Source organism: Antedon mediterranea, chromosome 7 (genome assembly GCF_964355755.1).
Source record: "Antedon mediterranea chromosome 7, ecAntMedi1.1, whole genome shotgun sequence".
Classification (NCBI taxonomy): Eukaryota; Metazoa; Echinodermata; class Crinoidea; order Comatulida; family Antedonidae; genus Antedon; species Antedon mediterranea.
In genome coordinates this window covers 11,532,280-11,554,342 of record NC_092676.1, presented here as the reverse complement: position 1 = coordinate 11,554,342, position 22,063 = coordinate 11,532,280, and the positions used below count along the sequence as shown (strand labels likewise).

At 35.4% G+C, this 22,063-nt stretch overlaps 1 protein-coding gene across 3 annotated transcripts in view; it reads right to left on the bottom strand.

Annotated features, from left to right (window-relative positions):
- Positions 1-1,019: 1,019 nt before the first annotated feature.
- The window catches only part of LOC140054168 (uncharacterized), an 84,584-nt gene continuing 63,540 nt past the window's right edge, over positions 1,020-22,063 (bottom strand). Inside the window, exons 2-7 of one of the 3 annotated variants that reach the window (XM_072099058.1) lie at positions 13,024-13,254; positions 11,493-11,612; positions 10,794-11,075; positions 10,307-10,368; positions 9,554-9,709; positions 1,020-1,950 (exon numbers count right to left, since the gene is read on the bottom strand). In XM_072099058.1, coding sequence (XP_071955159.1) covers positions 1,703-1,950; positions 9,554-9,709; positions 10,307-10,368; positions 10,794-11,075; positions 11,493-11,612; positions 13,024-13,254 — 1,099 coding nt within the window. In that variant the 3' untranslated portion in view covers positions 1,020-1,702. The remainder of the gene's footprint in view (positions 1,951-9,553; positions 9,710-10,306; positions 10,369-10,793; positions 11,076-11,492; positions 11,613-13,023; positions 13,255-22,063) is intronic. The other 2 variants (XM_072099060.1, XM_072099059.1) reach the window with 2 other exon arrangements.

Here is a 22,063-nt window from a genome sequence, read left to right as displayed (position 1 = left end):
ACGATAACGAAAACGGATACGTCATACATTTGTGAAACTTTTGAGCTGATCCCCATTTCATATTCGTAAAGCGTATTCGTGTTGACGAATATCACCTGTCATATTCGTAACTACAAAACGAGTATAGTTTTTGATCTATTTTGCACATTTTGCATTTGAATCAGGAATGATTCATGATTATAATAATAATACTAGATTTATTGAAAGTAATTTACTAAAGTAATTTACTAAAATGCCAAGTCAATTTTGATAAATAGCAGTTTTTAAAGTCCTCACTCGCTTTGATGTTACGTTAGGCCTAGGCAGCCAAGCACCAAGCAACACGTACCTGCGGTTCGCTCAAATTTACCCCAGTCATATTTTGGACGGCGCCCTCAATATTTCGTTGCCATGCGAAACAGATTTTTTATGGCTTACGAAAACGAATACGTGTGCGTGACGTATCCGTTTTCGTTATCGTATTCGTGAGATTGCGAAACCTCTCTATTGACAGTTTCAAGCAAAGATTCGACGGGGCCAATTCATCATTGTAACCTCCCCAGATAAGATCAATCACTTCTACCCAAACACCCCTGGACCAACTTATGACCAATCATTAGCCTCGTAAATGACGTATGAATGCTAATGAACCGAAGCCAATATACCCCCAAGTTTCAGAAGAGCCCAGACACACCTCACAGCCACTTCACGGAGCACACACCTCACAGTCACTTCTCCAGAAGAACATCTACACTCACACCTCACCGACAGCATCACCTGTTCCTTATACTTATAGTTGTATATTGTACTGAATCATTATTGTATCAAGTATTATTGAATAAACAATATATGTGTTACTGCAGTCAAGCGAGTAAGAGTCCTCATTACAAGTCAGTACCTCACCACAAAACACTATATTACAGGAGGGAGGCTTATAGAAAGGCCTGCAAAATTGATAATTTCTTGCACTTATATGGGCTAAAAAATCCTCAGCTGCCACCATGTAATGTTCTTTACACAATAACATATGCTAAGATCAATCACCGTTTATCTATCAGTCTTTATTTAAATATTGCTTACAGTGTCATTTCACACATGGTAATATTATAAGTCTCCATGTTCAAAGAGAGTTACGGGTAATGAATGCCTATGGGTAATTGACGTCATTATCTAATTATCTAAGAGGTACATTATATTACAGTGTCTAGAAAACAGATCTAGAAAACACCTGTTAAAAAAAGATTAGCCTAAATCACTATGAATATACAAAAAATTAAATTAGATCTCCTAAAATCCACCACAAAAAGATAAGCAAAACAGTATAAGCATGGGCATACTGTCTATTGTTTCACTATTGTGTGCGATTTACAAATTATGATTTTCTTGTGCAATATGAATAAAAATACTTGATTCAACTTGCACATAAAATTTAATAATATATGGTATTATAGTATATTTGGTAAAAGCTTGTACAAACCTGTTTGCATACATAAATAATACAAGTAGATTAAAAGAAATGATCAGTATGCTTTATTTAGAGAGACAATAAATTGGACAGCAAAAGTCAGCCTAAGTAAAAGATAGGTTTTGAACCATCTTTGCAGTGGTACGAGTATAATCGCACAAAGTGTAAAATTACAACGGGGATCCCCTTTTACGCCTAATATGGGTGCAAATTATGCACCATGATTTGTTACTTACAATCTAGATGCTTTTATTATTTTTATTGAAAGCTGAAATCTTTCTCAATTGCTCCTGTTTCTTTTAATATGCTTTCCTTACTTTTAAAATAATTCCAAAACCAATTAATATTGTCTTTTTTCTGTTGTACTGCAATGTATGGATTCATACTGAGTCCTTGAATCACCAGCTCCATGAAATGTCGAATTGCACCCTTCTTGGGAAAGCTGGCAATGTGAGTACCAAGAAAAATGTGCTCATGAAATCCAACATCTTTTTCTACTTCAAGACCTAAAAAAAAATGGATTTACAAAACATAAAATTATACAGAGATAGAGGGTTGCAGTTTGGGTCATGCACAGTTTATATTTCCTTTAAACTAAACCTCTCATACCTTTTGTTTCAACTATTTCAAATTGTCTAAGGTTAATTTTCCTTCTACTATAGTTGTCCATTGTGGATTAAACTTATAAATTATTAAAGTTGTATTGTGTCCCCCTGAAACAATTTTTTTTACATTTTTTTATTGAATTTAATTTTAATTTCACATGAAAGTTATCCACTTTGACCAAAAATTGGATGAAAAAAATAAATATTTACCCGAGAAAATCCTAATTTAAAGTAAACAAGGCCTGCTGCAGTCGCGTGCGCAAGTTAGTGTTTACTGACCAACCAACCGTCATAGTGAGCTGTAGAATCGCGTTGCACGTGACTAAAAATGGTCAACCTGAAGTCGGTTAGCTGGCAGCCAACTGGCTTCCAGATTAATTTAACCCTGAATTAGTTTTGAATTATGCATATTGTATGATTCTTGACTCTATGATCTCCTCTCGACCATATTCAAATCAACAACAAAAATACAACGTGTGACCAGGGAGTTGGTGTGAAGATGGCAAGACGATGTGGGTTCTGTAGTTATACAAACAAGAAAAACAATTACTCCTATTTTGAAAATACTATGGCTACACCTTAAATGCATATACAGTCAAAGCTTCTGGACCCTGACCGGGGGAGCAGCCCCTAGCCTACGGAAGGAAGGGTGGTGGGGAACAATGTACTCTGATTATCGATTTGAGATATTAAACAAAGCAAGGAATTGAGTTTCATAATGTTTGTTGTCCCATCTGGCAGATTTTATTACTGGCGATTTTCGCCACACGATAATTTTAAGTTATATGAATTGATATTTGATTGATACACGATGATCAAAGGAGGGAGAGAGAAAGAATTGAAAACGCCAGCCGCCTCCGAAAACTTTGTTTAAAGACCCATTCCCTACAATTTGTGACGTTTTGTAGAAATAATGCATATATATTACTTTAAAAACATTAAACCAGGCCATTCCTTGTCTTAAATGTACATTTTATGGTAAATTATGATAAGAAGAGAGAAACAATACACTACCTAAGTAGCTTGCATTAAATTTCCGCTTGTTAGCCGTCTTTAGGCCTAGTCTCAGAGGCTTAGTTTTGTAGGCCTTTATTGTCTTTCTGTTTTTGCCAGACTCCGTTGATACAAATTGGGGGAAACCTTCTTCCATTTGTTTTGGCCTCACGATTGATCGAAAAGTGGGTGAATTACAGAAGAAAAACAAAAATATCAATCCGAGCCCAATGCACGTTGGTATTTATAGTGCCAGGCCGCTAAAATTATTAGAATCACCTTATTTTTCACATTTGTAACCATTTAAAGACGAAAAAAGTTATCTCAATTACATTAAATGTAGTTTGTGACCTTAAATTAGATCTAAAAAATGTAGCGTTTGCATTCTGACAGTGAATTGGCTACTTTTTTTGTATCAAGAATCGACAGTAAAATATTGATTTTTGTTTTAAATAGAGGTTCTTTTAAACAAGAAATATTACAAAAACGCTGCTCGCTGGTTGAGTAACAGTGTGGCCATACGATGACGTCAGAACATCCGAGAAGTAAAGATTCAGCATGATTTCATATCTACATCTGCTTACATATTAAATAAAAAAAATTGGGGGTATAATAGATTCAAAATAGGCATAATTTTGACAATATTTTGTAACTTTTTCGACTAAAACGCGCGCAAATGGTCTAAATCAACGAGTTCGTATGACGTCATTTAATTAAAATCTGTGAAAAAATTTAAAAGAAGCTAATTTCAACTGATTTTGGTAGGTATGGATGGGTATGGACAACTGCCAAAAAAAAAGAAGGGAAGATAGGGGCTGGGGAAAATTTTTTATTGGAGGTCAAAGGTCATTGACCGTTGCCAAATAGCTATAATTCTTGTATGAATCGTACTAGTATTTCGTCACCAGAATATGGTATCTAGGTAAAATTGGTGTGAACAACAAGGTGCACGTGGTCGATGGAGGATGGCTTCTTCATCAGGTAAAATGGGCCAGCGGAGCAACTGTCAAGGCTATAGTTGATTCTTATGTCAGGTATGTTTGGCTACGGGGAAGAATCATCAACGAAAGACCATGAGCATATACGCCAGATGGCTGGAAAGAAGGTTTCTCCGGACTTGAGTGTCACACTGGACCTGACTGTGTCATGTGATAAATGAGAAGAACAAAGGAGCTAATCACGATGATATCTACAGAGATGGCAAGACAGCATATCACTGTACGCCAAGCAAAGGATGATGGTGACACACTGATTGTTAGATCTGCAATGGATTTGGTCGTAGGTGTTAATTCCCCAGTTGTTGTTGTCGCCCAGGACTTGTATCTTCAAGCAGACTTTGATGGTCTTTACGACATCTCTACCATAGACATCGGTGACCGCAAGGAGTTCCTCTTCAAGTATGGCTGGTCTGGAAATGACACTGTTTCATGCATTCATGGACATACCAAATGTGCTCTTTACAAATCCAAATTTCCTGCCAGTGTCACCACTTCACCTGTCTCCCAAATTCGAACAGCCGGATCAAAGGCAATGCAGATCACATATGGCTGTGGGGATACTCCTCTTGAAAAGTCTCGCTATCTTAAGTTCAAGAAGCAAGCAGCCAAAGGAAAGATCGATCCTGACCGTCTACCACCAACGGAAAATGCAAGTTGGGATATGGAGGCATCTGAACACCTCGGTTCTTGAACCCAAAGGAAGAGGATGGGAATTAGACTCCAACAGAAAACTTAAACCTAAGATGCTCTCTTGTGGTATTGCGCCAGACAACCTTCTCAAAGGAATCTGCTGCAATTGCAAGGAAGGCGAAAGGCAATGCCAAACCATGAGATGCAGCTGCATGAAAGCTGGCATGTCGTATGTATCTGCATGTGGTGTGTGCAGTGGACATTGCGAGAATGGAAAGGATAACACAGATGCAGAAGAACTAATTGACAGCGATGAAGAGGAAGCACTATAATTATTATTTTGGTGATCAGTTACTGTAAGTATTATCAGCATTATCTAGACCTTGTATTTGGTGGTCAAGACTTGGTTTAGGGTCATTGTCAAATTTAGTTTGACCCATTTATTCTGTGCGTTTTGACACCATGTACGCCTCAATAAGTCAAATTTAATGTTTTGGGATTTTTGTTAATTTAAAAAAAACAATCACTAATAGCATGTTCATGATAGAATAAATACTTTTGACCATGACCTCATTTTTTAAGTTGTTTGGTTTTGTTCCAAGTTTTCTTCCTTTTTATTCTGCATATTTTAACATCAATTGTATGTTGCTGAAATATCAATCTGGGGTAGCACTCATTTTGTTTAGCCATTTGGCGAAAGTCAAAGTATTTTTTTTAGTCAAATCAGTTTATCTATAGCCAAAATGGCTAAAGTCCAATTTTTTTATTTAGCCAAATGAATCGGTTTTTAACCAAAATTAAAAATTGTTGAAATATAATGGTAAAAACATTTTAGTCTATTAATCTATGTCAACAGGTCTATACACTGTTCCCTTAACGTTTTTGTAAGGCATTTAGCGAGAGAATTATGCCTAAATCACTGTATGATTTAAAAAAAAAAAAAAAATAATTGTTTTTAATCATACAGCATTCATACAGTTATCAATTTAATAAGAAACATTTTACAGTTTTTTTAAATCCCCTGAACGCTATGTTATTTTTGTTTTTTACGCTTGGCTGGTCATGTTTGTTTGATGGCTTCCGTCGCGTACCAGGCGAAAATCGTGTCCTGAGACTTCACGGTCACCGCCGCGCAGCGGGTGAACGTATTGGGTATGCTCAAGAGGTGCGAAAGTGCAGTAGCTCCAGCCCAGGCCTACAAAATTATGTACAACGGTACGTCGTATGCTAAAAATATTGAGGAAAATTTCTAGCAAACGAACACTCGTATCTTTCTATCCCTCAGGGCTGCGCCGAAGCGTTTCTGTCAGGTGGAGAAATTTATATCATCCCGATTATTTGTTACACAACAACACAGAAGCCGGCGGCCGGCCCCGCTCAGCTGTAAAAATGCATGTGTGTGTTAGCTAAATCCCAGTTAGAATCTACCATTTCCCGAATGTTGTTTTGTTTACTCTACTGACCACGCACGAGGGAAGTTTATTAAGGGTAAAATATGAAACTACATTAAATTGGCTAAAATGCATAATGCATAAATATTTGATTTCGATAAGATTAAGACGTCATTCATCGAAGATACTATAATGTTTCTTTTTAATCTGAAAAGTACACCCCTATCGAAAAATAGACAATCCCGGTAAATAGCCGACCGCCATCGATCGTTTGTGCAGCGTGCAACACGTGATAGTTTGGGTAGACTTCATCATCCATGTGTCGTGTAACGTCTGTCTCTCTGTGCAGTATAGTCCTGCTACCTCCATCATATTGAAATAAAAGCGACGCCTGGTACAACGAAACAAGTTGACGAAAATGGAGCTTGAAGTAAACAACATGATAACGAAAAAAATAAATGCTTGGAGATCGACAAATGAACCTTTTAGTTGGACTTTATGCTTTAGCCAAAATGATTATTTGATTATCTATTTAATCATATGTCATCGCCAAAATGGCTAAAGTAGCCGTTTTATTTTTCGCCAATCTGGAAACGTTTTCGCCCATGGCGACTTGGCGATCGGCCAGTGCGAGCCCAGTCATATGCCATTTTATGTAGAAAATTTGACTTTTTGACCTTTGACCACATTTTTAGTGGTCAAGATTTGATAAAAAAAATTGAAGGTGCACAAGTTCACGTAAATGTCGATATGTTGACAAAGTTACGATATGTTCTGTTTTCACGTTTTAGAGAAACACGACATGTCACGTCTAAAGTATATATAGTATACACCAGAGCCATATATATAAAGAGTTACGACATTGGATTATAGTCACGTGATATGCAGATCAATTTGTGTCAAACTTGTCTCCGTTAATGCATGTAAAGTATAGGAGCAACAAAATACTTTAAACTTTTTCTTATATTTAAAAAAATGTAATTGCACATTTTACGGTGAAATATCGATGTGCACAGCGTACAGAAGTACTTGCAGCAAAGAATATTGCGCGCGCGTGCGCTAGTACATTATAAAGTTTGATTGATTGATTTTGGAACGAAACATCCCATAACTACGTCCTATTAATGACAATTATGTAATATTTTCAATCCATAATGCATGCTTTGATGACTAAATAAAATAATAAAGTGTCGTGGATATATTTGTTAATATATTGAATAGGGTATGAACAATATTAAAATAATAAGGGCAAATTATTACAAATAAAATGATGAACGAGTCTCTGAAAGTTTGTGTCAAAAACACACAGAGAGCCATATATTGTATAAAAAGAGGGGTGAATTTGTGTGTTTTTTGTATTGGTTCATGCTTTGATGTATCCTGACTTGCATGTAGGCCCTAGCATTTATTCTTTTGTTATTATAGACACAATATATATGTTACCAAATTAATACCATTAATAAAATAATTACTAAAGTAAAAACGGAATATAAGCGTTATTTCATAGACAAAAAAGTCTAAAAATAACGCATGAACTACAGGAAAACGCTATACAAAATAGACGCGCGCGCCCTCAGCGTGCGAATTCTTTGACACAAAAATGGCTTCTAATTTTCTATGTCGTAACTCTTTATATATATGGCTCTGGTATACACTATATATTCTATACGTACATACATACAGTGCAGAAAAGGTGAAAATAAGTGACCAAAGTTATTGACGCTTTTAAACATGACGATGTCATCACAATTTTAATGGTAAATCATGCGAAAGGTAATTGATTGACCTAGACAAAATAAAAAATGGGGAGAAATGGAATACGGATAAGTAGAGATGCGCTCTATTAAATGTGAGCTATGACAAAAAAGACAAAAATCCTATATTTTATATTCGAGTGACCATACGATGACGTCACAATGTCCAGTTAGCCATATTGATGTATGATCCGATATCTACAACTCATCTATTTTCATAATATGTAATAATAATAAACTTCACCATGTAGTTTAGAAACTATGACTGTTTAAAAAAAGGCATAATTTTGACGAATTTTTAAACTTTTTCATTAAAAAACGTGCGCAAATTGTCCAATTCGACGTGCTCGTTATGACGTGATTTTAAGTCAAAATTGTTTGAAAGTTGGTAAAATTACTAGAAAAGGCTGGAAAAACATAAATCACGAAAAAAAATATGTTTTTAGCGCTACGTGTGTACCGTGGGAATTTTTGACATGCTTAAAATTACATGAAACGCGTAGAAATTTGATTAGAAATTGACTTTTCAAATTTTTAATTTTTAAACGTGTGTGCGCGCGTAACTTTCTGTGAAACATGCCATTTTTAATCCATAGAAAGTTTGCCCTTGATATTACTTAAATTTTCACCAAGTGTCAATAAAAAATGACTTTTGGTTTTTAATCTATGATCAATCATTGAAATTCATAAAATCGCGTGTAAATCATGTTGCGCAACTCTAAAGTCATAATACGAAGTTTCTTGCACATCTACAGCTACAAGTCAATCTTATGACAAAGTTATACAATGTTGGCCAGAATTAGAGATATGCGTGCAACAAAATTCGTGGAAAGGAAGAAGAATATAGAAAAAAAAGAAAAAGAAAAAAAAAAGATCCTGACAATAGTGTTAGTGTTAAAAGTCGGAATGGAAAGGAGATTGTTTGAAGACGAGCGTTTAATTGAGGAAGACGGAAGATTGAACAATAAGGAGTTGCAGTAGTCGAGCCGAGATGAAATGAAGGCGTGAGTGAGAATTTGAGAGGTGGTAAGGTAATTTTCGGATACGACCAATATTGCGAGCATGGAAATTAGCAGATTTGCAAACCGAGCTTATATGTTCAGCGAAATTTAGGTGGTGATCAAAAACTACACCAAGATTTCTTACGGATGCAGCTGCGTTAATTTGTGTAGTTCCAATATTCAGAGGGCGGAAAACAGGTTTGGGAAAAAGAAACTTGGAGACAAAGATAATAAATTCAGTCTTATTGGCATTGAGTTTGAGCATGTTGTTTGTCATCCAGATTTGGATTCGGATATGCATTTTACAAGCTTGAGGAGTGAAGAATTATAGTCGGACAGAGGGTTAAACAAGATGTATATTTGAATGTCATCGGCATACATATGAAACTGAATCTTATTTGAATGCAAAATAGCAGCGATAGGTAACATGTAAAGTGAGAACAGAAGTGGTCCAAGGATAGACCCTTGAGGAACACCACAATTTATAATCAAGGGGCTATAACCAACTAGATTTGAACTCGTCACCGAGTTAGGTTATCCACAGCGCAAACGCCACATGCATGTCATACGTTAGAATATTGCGCACAGAAAAACGATTATGCCATTGAAAAAATGTTAGTGTGCTCTCTATTTTGTGTCAAGTCTAAGTATATACAGTATACACTATTGTATACGTACTACATACAGTGCCGAATAGGTGAAAATAAGTGACCTAAGTTAATTGACGCTTTTGATACCTTGTTCATTATTGACAGGGTACTGCCACAGTTTTCCTTCTTCAGTTAGCATAGTCATTTCATCAAATCCATTACCTATACTATAAAATGTTAACATCCTTAATTCCTTCTGTTTCTCTATTTCCCAGATACTTGCCTTTGTGTCTATTGTTGGAACTGTAAAATATGAATGGGAGTTGGAAAAGCATAAGATCCTGACTTGAATTGGGAGCTCTCTTGTTATTATTCTGCATATTGAAAAAAGTATATTTACATAGGGACCAATGTATCTGCACTTTACATTGTTTCACCAAAATCCAAAATTTAAATCCACCCCCGCCGCCCCACTCCAATAGAACATCATTTGGAATAAACACGGCACACCCCTTTAATTCCTCAAATAAATGCCCCACAACGTGATACACAATATTGTATTACTTATTTCTATATTTATATATTATATAGAATTCACAACTGCCATGATCTACAATTTACCAACCATTTTGATACAATTTTTATTTAAACCAAAAAAAAATAACTCCTCCCCCGAATAAACGCCATGCACTGATAATATTTATTATTATTATTCCAATTTAAATCATTCAATTATGGCTGGCCTATTTAGAATGCTACAGTACAATACTTTATAATAATCAAAATAACAACAACATTATTGCTGCATGGTAACTCTGTCATCATGTTCTATTGCTTTATACAAATCACAACAATGTAAATACTCCATTTTTTGGTAAAAGACAAAAGAAATAAACCTACCATTTTTATCCTTTTCTAATGGTTCAAATATATTCAATCTGTATCTCTCGAATATTGAACGCCTTTGGATGAAACAAGAAAATACTTTTAGGGATCACATCAAAAGTATTCTTCTGTTATTTAATGAGACAGCAATAAACAGTTTGTTTGGTTAACCAGAAATTTCTGGAATAACTGCAGCAGCAGAATAACTTTGACATGGTCCCTTACTTTCCATATATTCAATTTAACTAGCTTCACAGTAATACTATGCTCAACATTATTTTGATGTCATCAAAATAGATCACACAAACAATATTGTTGTCTCAATGCGCTGTGGACAGTAGTTTTCAACTACATGCTTCTCTCTAAAGGGTCACGTCATGTCTGTGCTGCCAACTATAGCACTATCAAAACAGAATATGAAGTAAGAAACTCAAGACATCCAGAATTTGTGTGAACAAATTCACCTAGTTGAAAACAGGCTTTATGAAGTAAAAAAACCTACTTGCGTTGCCTTTTGTAAGGCATGTTCTGTGAGGTCGTCTTATAGTCTTTCATATCCGCCACATCTGTGTCTACCTGACTGATAAAAACTTTTTTAAAATGGCCATCATTTTTCTCTTGGACGTTAACCTCTTTCTGAGCTTCGTTCTTATTTTGTTGAACTTTCAACCCTGACATAAGGGAAGTTAAATTACTTGCATCTTCTGGTTGTTCCGAACTACGTAAACTGTGAAGAAGGTCAGATTCAATACTGTATTCTTCACCCTGCTGCAATATATCCGGCCTGTTAAAATATAGAAATTAATAATTTCAATATTGTAGAAGATTAGATCCATTATCAAACATGTTTTTTCTTTTTCTTTTATCCTTTTGGATGTCGGATATCACAGCTATCTGTACAGTATTTTCACTTAAAATGTTGTTGTTCAATTTACCTGAAAAAATCGTATTAAACCCAAAAAAATGTAAAATTGGCTGACAGCAAACCGGTTTTGGTTTAATATAACAGTTAATTTTGTCTTTCTAATTGGAAACATCTTTTTCTACAGAAGTATTAACTTCATGTACAAAATGGCCTATTCAAAGTCTGATTTTATTAATCATGTTTTATGTTCTTTAATTAAACGAATGACAATGCAAAATTTAGGTTATAAACTAGGCAATACAAACATTACATTAGGCATTACCAAGCACAACAAACCTTTCGGAAATCCGTTTGGCTGCCAATGTCTGGGCATCCTGTCTCTCCAATTCATTAATGAGATCCTCTTCTGCCTCTTCACGCTCTGGTAGTGATGCTACGGTTTGCTTTAATGCATCCCTAAATCAAGGTGAAAATTTTTATTTTACTCAATAAGTATAAATCTGTTTCATTAATAAACCCTAAAAAAACACATTTACAGCTATTGCCAAATTGGTGCAGTTTTGTAAAAGATAACATTTGTTTATTATGACACACTATACAGTACTTCATAGTCACGTACGTCGGAGGGCTATACACTTTATGCATGCTGACTGCCAGTGATCTAAACAATAGGTGCATACTGTATACTTGTCTGGCGGTGTCCCTTTGTACAAATTGTTTATACAGCTCACTGCGGTATACGCGTCAATATCACCTGCGCTGTTTCATGGTTACATCAAGGGACAACAGTACAATAATAACAAAAAAAAAAAAATGATTGTGTTGGCCACATGCAACTGACTGTTAATCACGTGATACTGGACTACGCGATTATAAATTTTGGGGGGATCCAATTAAGTTTTAACTAAATAAACGCTTTGATTACACAGTGTTTGAGACACGTTTCGAATAGTTACTGTATCAAATTTTTAAACACCCTCATAATTAATGGATTAATGATCTGCAAAGAACAGATTGCAGTCGCACGAGGTTGTTGAGGTGGTGTTTCTTGGTTTTACTTTATAGTGCTACGATCCAATTACAAACTTGTTAAATGATTTAAAAGGCATAGAATCGCCAAGCAAGTAGGCCTATAGGTTTAATAAAAATTTACCTAAGATTGTCATAAGCTCTTTTGTTAAAACTTGTTAGCCTAGACCTACACCTTGATCGATCGCTGACCGGTGATAATTTCACCGGCGAACTATGGCTCATTACGGCCTAGGCCTACATTTCAATGTTATATCGTTAATGCTAGTGTAATTACGTATGAATAAAACAATATAAAACTCAATATTGTTCATCTGAAATAATATCTTAACTCGCTTAATGTAACAGCATACACACAGAAATAGTTTATTTCGATCTTGATTGTTTTTGGCTTTATTTAAAGTTTAGCTAGGCCTAGCCTACCTAGCAGCCCTAGGCTTTATGCCTGACAAACCTAGGACTACTTTATTTAATAGACTATTTTTTTAAATTGAAACAACATTTGTAGCTGGCATAAAGCCTAGGATGCTATGAAAAGTGTTTTTAAATATGGTCTTTTTGTATCCTATAAGCCTAAAGATTATGCTCTGCACAGATCTTATATATGCATCCTCCATGTACTAGGTTGTAGTAGTTGTGTAGTATGTGGAAAATAAATTAAATTGAATCCTTTGTGTAAATTATATATTTTTTTGCCGGCAACACAATTTTGGTCTGGGGGAAAAAAATGTCCTACCGACATACCCACTTTTGGGATTTATACCCAAAACGTGGCCAACACAATAACATTTTTTTTGCCCTAATAAGTAGGCTACACTTGTTTTATTTTAAAACTTACAGCACTACTGGTCTCTTGGATGACTGAACATCTACATTTTTAAATCTGTTAACATGTTGTTTTTTGTAAATTTTTTTCCCAAAATCTTTATTAACTTTTATTCCTTTCAAAGCTGCCATCAATTTACTTTCTTTAGGTTCTCGATTGCCACCACCATCATGATTTCTGTTGTTGGCTTCACTACAATATCTAACAATTTTAACAACTCTGCAAAAGCTTTTTGTCCTATTCCTGCATATGAGAAGTAAAAAGAAAAAAGAATTACTTTAAACGATTTCAAGTGACCAAAAGGGCTAGCTGGTCTTTAATTTAAAAAAAGCAGAAGCAGTAGCAACCGGCCATATTGATTTATTTTCAGTCACATTCAACAGCAGGAGACCCGCCACTATATAGAATGGATTAAAAATATAATTAATACTGTACAGGTAAATAAACAATATAGGCCTAAAATATTTTAAAAACTTATAAACAATATCAAACAGGTAAACATCAAAATAGTGGTCAATGGAAATATAATCAATTTTGAAAACTAGGTCTACAAGGCTAGACAAGTAAGAAAGGATGAACTTGAACTTTATTATCATAATTTATTATATTAATAAATTGAATTAAGTCTCTGATTTTCATTCTTTAATTTATGGAAATGTTGCTTGCTCAGCCAGGTTCGTTGATCTTGATCCAAGAGCCGTGTAGTCGACTACTGGCCAAACAATACTAGTATAATGGAGCAAATAATTAAAATCAAAGTCTGCTTTATGTATTTGTCAAAGAAAAAATAATCTGTTTGCCTTTTTAAACATATGGTCAATTGACAGGTCCATGAGAGGTTATTAGAAATCACGACTCCTAATAATTTAGTTTTATTTACACATTCGATCGGCTTATTATTTAAACATATCGTATATTTTAGTGTATAAGACGCACCCCTAACTGAGAGTAAAATATCCATATTTTTTATATCACCGATGTATAAGACGCACTTTATATATTTCATCAAAACAATGTTTTTTTTTTTAAATTTTAAGAAGGCGCACGACTTTACAGACAATCGTATTTGATTAGTATCTATGTATCCGAGACATGTGTACGCTAGGTCCCAAACCAACCCGTACCAATGCCAACTCGTACCCAACTTGTCTAACTCGTACCCAATAATTGGTCAACTCATACCCACTTTGGCTAACCCGTAACCATGCAAACTCGTTTGTTTAGAAAATTAATTAATTCCTCTATAACAGCTACGTGTTTTTGCTGACCGGGATTTCTCTTTTATAAAAAAAAATGTATTAGTTGTCAAATAGACAACGCAACAACAAATAGACAACTTGTGTAAGAGCGTGTGGCGCAGTGTGTTGGACGTTCGACTACTGATCGTGAGATCGAGGTTCTAATCCAATAGACTGTGGGCTACCGTAACCCCCCTCCCCCCCTGGGGATTTTATGACCCATACATTTTTGGAAACCTCGCACACATATAGGTTTTCAAATCAGGTTGTCTGCACATTGCGCAGTGGTGCGTAAACCGATGAGGGCGCTTTTTCCAAAATGGCCGCCAAATTTAATAAAATATTATATATATTGATAAAACAGTAATTTATATGCTAAAATTAACTTGTTTTTTAATTGTTCTGTATTGAAATAATGTGTGGTCAGGTCATGGTATATGTTTGTATTCCGAAAAGTCAATATAGAGGGCGCATTTCAAAATGGCTGTCGAAAATCATAAAACTTAACAAAATTGAAGTAATTACTAGAAATGATTATATAAACAATCAGAAAAATGTCAGAATGTCATTTTACCATTCAATAATTTAACTGGTACTGACATTATTTGATTAAACTAATAAAATAATATTATTATTATTAAAATAATACAAAAACAACAAATTAGTTGATGCATGACATTCAACTTTAAACCAATCAGAACACAGATAGCAGTGTAGTAGTCTAGTTGATCAGTTGTATGAAACCAGTCTAGTCATATAACATTGAGCTAAATTATCGAAGAAAATTGTGCTTTTTCAACAACAAAGTTAATTCATAGTAAGTATTACAAGCAATTTGCTCTCCTAGTACAGTACATGGTGCAAAATGTGGACTAGCCTAGGCCTAGGAGAACTTGGTAAAACTGCACAGTTCTGGCTTAACTATATGGATCGAGTTTGGCTTATCCTTCAATTTCAAAGAGCAACTAAGGAAAACAATTTTGATTTGCATTTAGCTAGCCTACAAAGAATGTGTAGTCTGTTTTTTAGCTACGACCACCAAAACAATGGTGTATTTCCTGTCTCTCCTAAACATATCAGAGAGACATCCCGGAGCAGAGGAGCTCTTGCGATACAATGGTTTCAGCGTTAAACGATCACAAATTCCGATGTCGAGAAATGCTGTTGACATCACAATTGAACAAACTATCAACCGTCACGTAAAGTGCCATGGTGGAATCATAGAATTCAGCAGGATCTATTCGGCATATCATAGGTGGTGCACGACAAGACACAGTAGGGCTGGTTACCAGCAAGCCACAATGGAAATGGCAGACATGGATAACATGGAATCAACTTCACACAAGGGCTTGAAGTCCTCACACATCATCAACAGTGAACAAGATACTTGCAAGGTTCTAGCAGCATTTCATAACTTTGTAAATCCTTTTGTTGTTGAAAACAAGAACGTCCTCTACTGTCTGTCATCAGGCGCACCAGTATCAGATGAGATCGAACATGATCTCCTCCAGGCTGATAATATTGGAAAACAGGCTTACGACAAATTTGTTACGCAACGACTTGTTGAAGGCACAGTAAGTTTTCATCATCCAATCAAGAAGTGTAAACTAAAGACATTTGTACAACTTGCCAAATCCTGTACGATCTCGGGACAGTCAAAGAAGACCAAAGAAGTAAAAGCTGAAAGAAATGTATTTGGTCAGCTTGTACTTTTAGCAATGAAGCATGACATTAGTATGGAGAGGGTGCTTAGTTTCTCATTGGGCCCTGTTCCATGGGCACTTGCAACGGCTGATGGTGTTCCAGTGAAGACAGACAAGGCAAAGCTTATGCATGCATTGGCGAATCAAACACAATAGAAAGGCCGGCTGGAGAAACCACATATATGGTTGACGGAATGGCTCTGCTGCAAGCACAGATGGCTTTGCCTGATACATTTGGAGAGCTGGCAGAGAGTATATTTGGACAGCTGCCTAAGGTAAAACGTGTGGACTTTGTAACTGATACCTACCTCCCACTATCCATCAAAGGAATTGAAAGGGCTAGAAGAGGTTCTTCTAAATCCCATATAATTAAAGGAGTCAAGACTAAAGTGCCACGAGACTGGAAATCGTTTCTGTCAAGCGATGACAATAAAATGACACTAACAGAATTTCTACTAAGTGAATGGAAAAAGAATAAATATGCACCAAATCTTCATGGAAGAGAAGTTGTATTTGGCTATAAGAATAATAGTCCAAGAGCATTAGGGTTTGACCCGGAAATTTCTGGTAACAAGCTAATTTTTTCAGGAAAGGTCGAGAACTATGATTGGAACATCATACTAAAAGTCCCGAAAAATCCTCCTTGTGCTCACCGAGAAATCCAAGATGGCGTCCAAAATGGCTGCCATTTTAAATTGGTCTATAACTTTGTAACCGCTTGTCGTAGAGTATCGATTTTGGTGTCAAATAGTTCACAATATATACATTCCTATTTGCTCTAACAGAAAATTTTGTCAAAAAATGGCCGCTACTACAGTTTCTGGCAGTTTGACCTTTGACCTGGTCTTATCATATCTCGGTAATGGCTTGTCATAGAGAATTAAGATTAGGCCCAAATTGTTCAGACCATGCATATTTTTATTTGCTGTAATGAAATATTTTATCCCAAAATGACCGGAAGTGAGGTTATTGACCTCTTATTGACCTATTCATAATTCTTTACCGTATCTCAAGAAATATTTGTCGTAGAGCATTACTTTTGGTGTCAAATTGTTTGGAACATATATATTTCTATTTAGTCTAATACAACAGTTTGCCCTAAAATGCTCGGAAGTAAGTTAATTTATTGAAAACTTTAAAAATCAAAGAGCTACATAGGCAGAGGATATGAATACTGTAGAAAAAATCTAAATTTTAACTCTGCCTTAAAACATGTTTTGGGCATAGCACATCATCAGGTAACCTTGAGGGTAAATTTTCCTGTAAGGGTATGAACTATACAAGAAAAAAAACAAAATAATCATTTATTTAACTTTGATAGAACAAAGAATATCATGGGACACGTATTGAAATTCTCATACTAGTTATGGTTGAAAAGTTATTGCTACAATATGTCACCTATATGTAGATGAATACATTTTAAATGCGTTATTCGTCTGTAACTCGCATTACAGTACATACGCGAATTAGTGCTTTTGTTGAAATCACGTCATTATTTTTATTATTTATTATAATTATGATAATTATTTTTGTTCAGAGAAGTAGAAATTTTATGTAATTTAGGAAATGTATAGACTTTATGATACTGTGAGTGTGAGAATGAAATGTTCAGGTCATATACATTTCGCATGGAAATGTTCAATTGGCAGGGAACACTATGTACATGGCATATATTATACTCCGGATTGTCAAAAACCTAATGTTAAAGACCATTTTATTTGTAAAAATAATGCATTTTGAAACATGAAACCAGATCATTCCTTGTTTTAAAAGAGAATGCACTCTTTGATGTTCTCTAACCTCATAACGTCATAACTTTTGGGCAAACATGCAACAACACCCATACAGATGAACATGATGATAATGATGTGAAAGAAGCAACAAACACCAAGATGTTGAAGATGCAACATCAGATGATGAATGACTGTAACAGAATGCTGCTGATCAATGTTGAAGTGACCCTTTATTTTGCATATTTTTAATATTTAATAAATCATATATAGGGCATATGGCGATGCTTTTTTCATCTTTAAACAGTTAAATATGTAACTGGGGGACTAGCTCAAATGGTAGAGCTCTCACTTACCATGTGAGAGGTACCGGGATCATTGCCCGGGTATTCCAATCTATTTTTCATAGATTTCAGCAAGGACCAAATAAAATCTGAATCTGGAAAAGAAAGTCTATGCATGCCGAGTAAAGAGCGTTTGACGTGAAATACCTAGGGTATATTCTCTTTTTATCATAAATAAGCCATACAACGAACATTTAAAGCAAGGAATGTTTCAAAATGCATTATTTTTACAAAGTCAACAATGTCATATACATGGCTGCAGTCGCGTGCGTAAATTTGAGTTATTGTTTACTGACCGACCGACCGACCAACTGACCGAAATTGCTGAGAATGTTTAAAAATGTTCACATTTTTAAAAACATTTATATTTTCCTCCAAGTATTAAATAATATCCAGTGTCAAAATAACGAAAAAATATGAATATGAGTTAGTGTTTACCGACTGACCAACCGACCGAAATTGCTGAAAAGGTTAAAAAATGTTGAAAAATGTTTAAAAACATTTATATTTGCCTACAAGTATTAATATCCAGTGTCAAAATAACGAAAAAATATGAATATGAGTTAGTGTTTACCGACCGACATAGTGAGCAATAGAGTCGCGTTTGCACGCAACTCAAAGTTGCATATAAATGGTCGGATATGTGCTGTGTACATAGGTATTTGCCAATTGTCTTTTGTTTACTTAATTAACCAACTTTGATTAGCCACTGAAACCTCGACTAAGAAATACCGGAATGGTGTCCGGCGGGGGATAGTTTATTATCATTAGTTAAGGTCCTATGTAAAGCACCTAGAGGGGTCAGTGATCCATTAGGCGCTATATAAATACTGTTTATTATTATTTTACTGACAGTTATTCTTTGTAATTTATTGACTTTATATTTTCTTTTTGTAACAATGCGCTTTACCTGATGATGCCCAAAACATGTTTTAAGGCAGAGTTAAAACTTTGATTTTTATTTTACCTACATTATTAATATCCTCTGCCTATGCAGTTCTTTGATTTTTTAAGTTTTCAATAAATTAACTTACTTCCGAGCAGTTGAGGGCAAACTGTTGTATTAGACTAAATAGAAATGTATATGTTCCAAACAATATGACACCAAAAGTAATGCTCTACGACAAATATTTCTTGAGATACGGTAAAGAGATATGAATAGGTCAATAAGAGGTCAATAACCTCACTTCAGGTCATTTTGGGATAAAATATTTCATTACACCAAATAAAAATATGCGTGTTCTGAACAATTTGGGCCTAATCTTAATTCTCTATGACAAGCCATTACCGAGATATGATAAGACCAGGTCAAAGGTCAAACTGCCAGAAACTGTAGTAGCGGCCATTTTTTGACAAAATTTTCTGTTAGAGCAAATAGGAATGTATATATTGTGAACTATTTGACACCAAAATTGATACTCTACGACAAGCGGTTACAAAGTTATACACCAATTTAAAATGGCAGCCACTTTGGACGCCATCTTGGATTTCTCGGAGAGCACAAGGAGGATTTTTCGGGACTTTTAGTATGATGTTCCAATCATAGTTCTCGACCTTTCCTGAAAAAATTAGCTTGTTACCAGAAATTTCCGGGTCTGCCTATACTTATGAACTAATGCTCTTGGACTATAAATGCATAAGTCTGAAGAGCAATGATGGCCGAGAAACTATGTCTGAGGAACTTACACAGTTATCGTCAACACAGGAAGAGGCTGATACGAAGTTGATTCTCCACTGTCTGCAAATTGCCAGAAATTCATCACCCAATTCTACCATAATCATTCGATCTCCAGACACAGATGTCTTCATTCTTCTGCTTCATCACACCCAGGAACTGACAATACTATTTGATACAGGTGTTGGCAATAAAAGATGTCTTGTAGATGTGCATAAAGTCATAAGTGATGTGGGAAATGATGTGTGTCATGCCCTTCCCGCATTACATGCATTCAGTGGTTGTGACACAACCAGTGCATTTGTTCGTAAGGGGAAACTACTACCTTTGAAGATCCTCAAACAGCACCAGGAATTTCTTGGTGCATTTCTGACTCTTGGCCGATCATTGGAAATTGCAGATGAAACTCATGAAAGCTTGGAGCATTTTGTGTGCCGTCTTTACAACACTAAATCTACTGTAACTGACATTAACACTTTGCGACATGATAAATTTCTGGAAAGATTTATAGTGTCAAGCCAGGTGCAATACTTTCGACCTGATGGCATGGATATGAGCCTCCTTCCACCTTGCCGAGATGCTCTAAAAATGCATGTTAAAAGATCTAATTATCAAGCGTTTATTTGGTACCAAGCACACCAAGCCGTACCAAATATCCCCCAACCAGACGGGCATGGCTGGTGTATTCAAAATGAAAAGTTGGACTTGAAGTGGACGGAAGGCAATATGATGCCACATGAGCTGGTTGACGTATTGGTAGAGGAACAGGAGGAGGAGGATGATGATGAGCAAACTGAATTTAACAACTTGATGGACATTTTTGTTGACACGGAAGAAGACTAGATAATCTTGTTATTGAAACTGTTATTGTAAATAGTAAGAAATGGCATTTCCAGTTACTTTTCCATACAACATTCTACTAGAGCAACTATAAAACCACATGTTCTGAAAAATTTGCAGCAATTTCCAAATGTATACTACCAGTAGTTAGAGAGATATGACAAAACCAGGTCAAAAGTCATAAAGGTCATAAATGTCACTTCCAGTAATTTTTTGACAAAATGTTTCATTAGAGCAAATAGAAATATGCATATTGTAAACAATTTGAGATCATTTACAAGTGTCTATCATGTAAAATCAATGTTATGTCTTTAAAATAATATAGAAAAAAACCCAATAGTGCACTTTTATTAGAATTGTTGGCAGCCATTTTGACAAAACGGTCAGAAATGGCATTCCCTCCCAGTCCCCTTTACATAAAACTCTCCATTAGAGCAAGTATAAAACCACATGTTCCAAACAATTTGCGACAAATTCCAAATGTGTACTACCAGTAGTTATAGAGATATGACAAAACCGGGTCAAAGGTCAGAGTGACAAAAATGTCATTTCCGGTCAAATTTTTACAAAACTTTTCATTAGAGCAAATAGAAATGTGCTAACTGTAAACAATTTGAGACCATTTATAAGTCTCTACCATGAGTGGTTGCCAAGATAGAGGCACCTGAGCCTATGGGCAGCCATTTTGAAAATGCGCCCTCACGGGAATACGCACCACTGCGCAATGTGCAGACAACCTGATTTTAGTTCGTATATGGGTAGGGTTAAAAAAAATACTGGTCCCGAAAAATCCCCAGGGGGGGGGGGGAGAGGGTCCCGTGTTTGAGCCCACAGTCTACAACTCCCGCGGCATTGCTTGTATCCTTAGGCAAGATACTTTACTTACGTTTGCCTTTCTCCACCCAGGTGTATAAATGGGAACCCGGTTAGATCAAGACACAACTTTGCTCTGATTACTAGCTGCATTATGGGAGTATGTTTCCATACGTGTTTGATCAGGAAAAAATGACTGGGGTAATGTTTAGCGCTTAGAGTTTTCACAACATTAGGCGCTATATAAATCCAGGATATTATTATTATTATTATTATTAACAATGATATATGATCGTTTTCCATTTATTTTTTTATTTAAATAATTCAGTGAAGTGATCATTTTCACGTTTTTTTAAGGCAATTAAATTTCAATAATAGATTAATAACTTATTCATAAAAAAATAGAATGCAGCAATCAATACAGTAGGCAGGCCTTATAAATAATAATTTAAGTCTTCATCACACAGGACTAAGCAGCCACTGACATCTTCAATGTAAAACAACGCCCTCAATTATTAACTTGGCTAGTATATCCAAATACGGTGGAAGCTGTGCTTTTTTTGTACGAGTCTGTACATATATTATACTTTTTAGGTCAGTAGTTTTTGCCATTATAGTATAGATCATTATTATTGGTATCTAAAAATGTAATAAAACTGGTTTTAAATGTAATATTAGGGATACCGAGAACTGACTCCATTTTTATTAC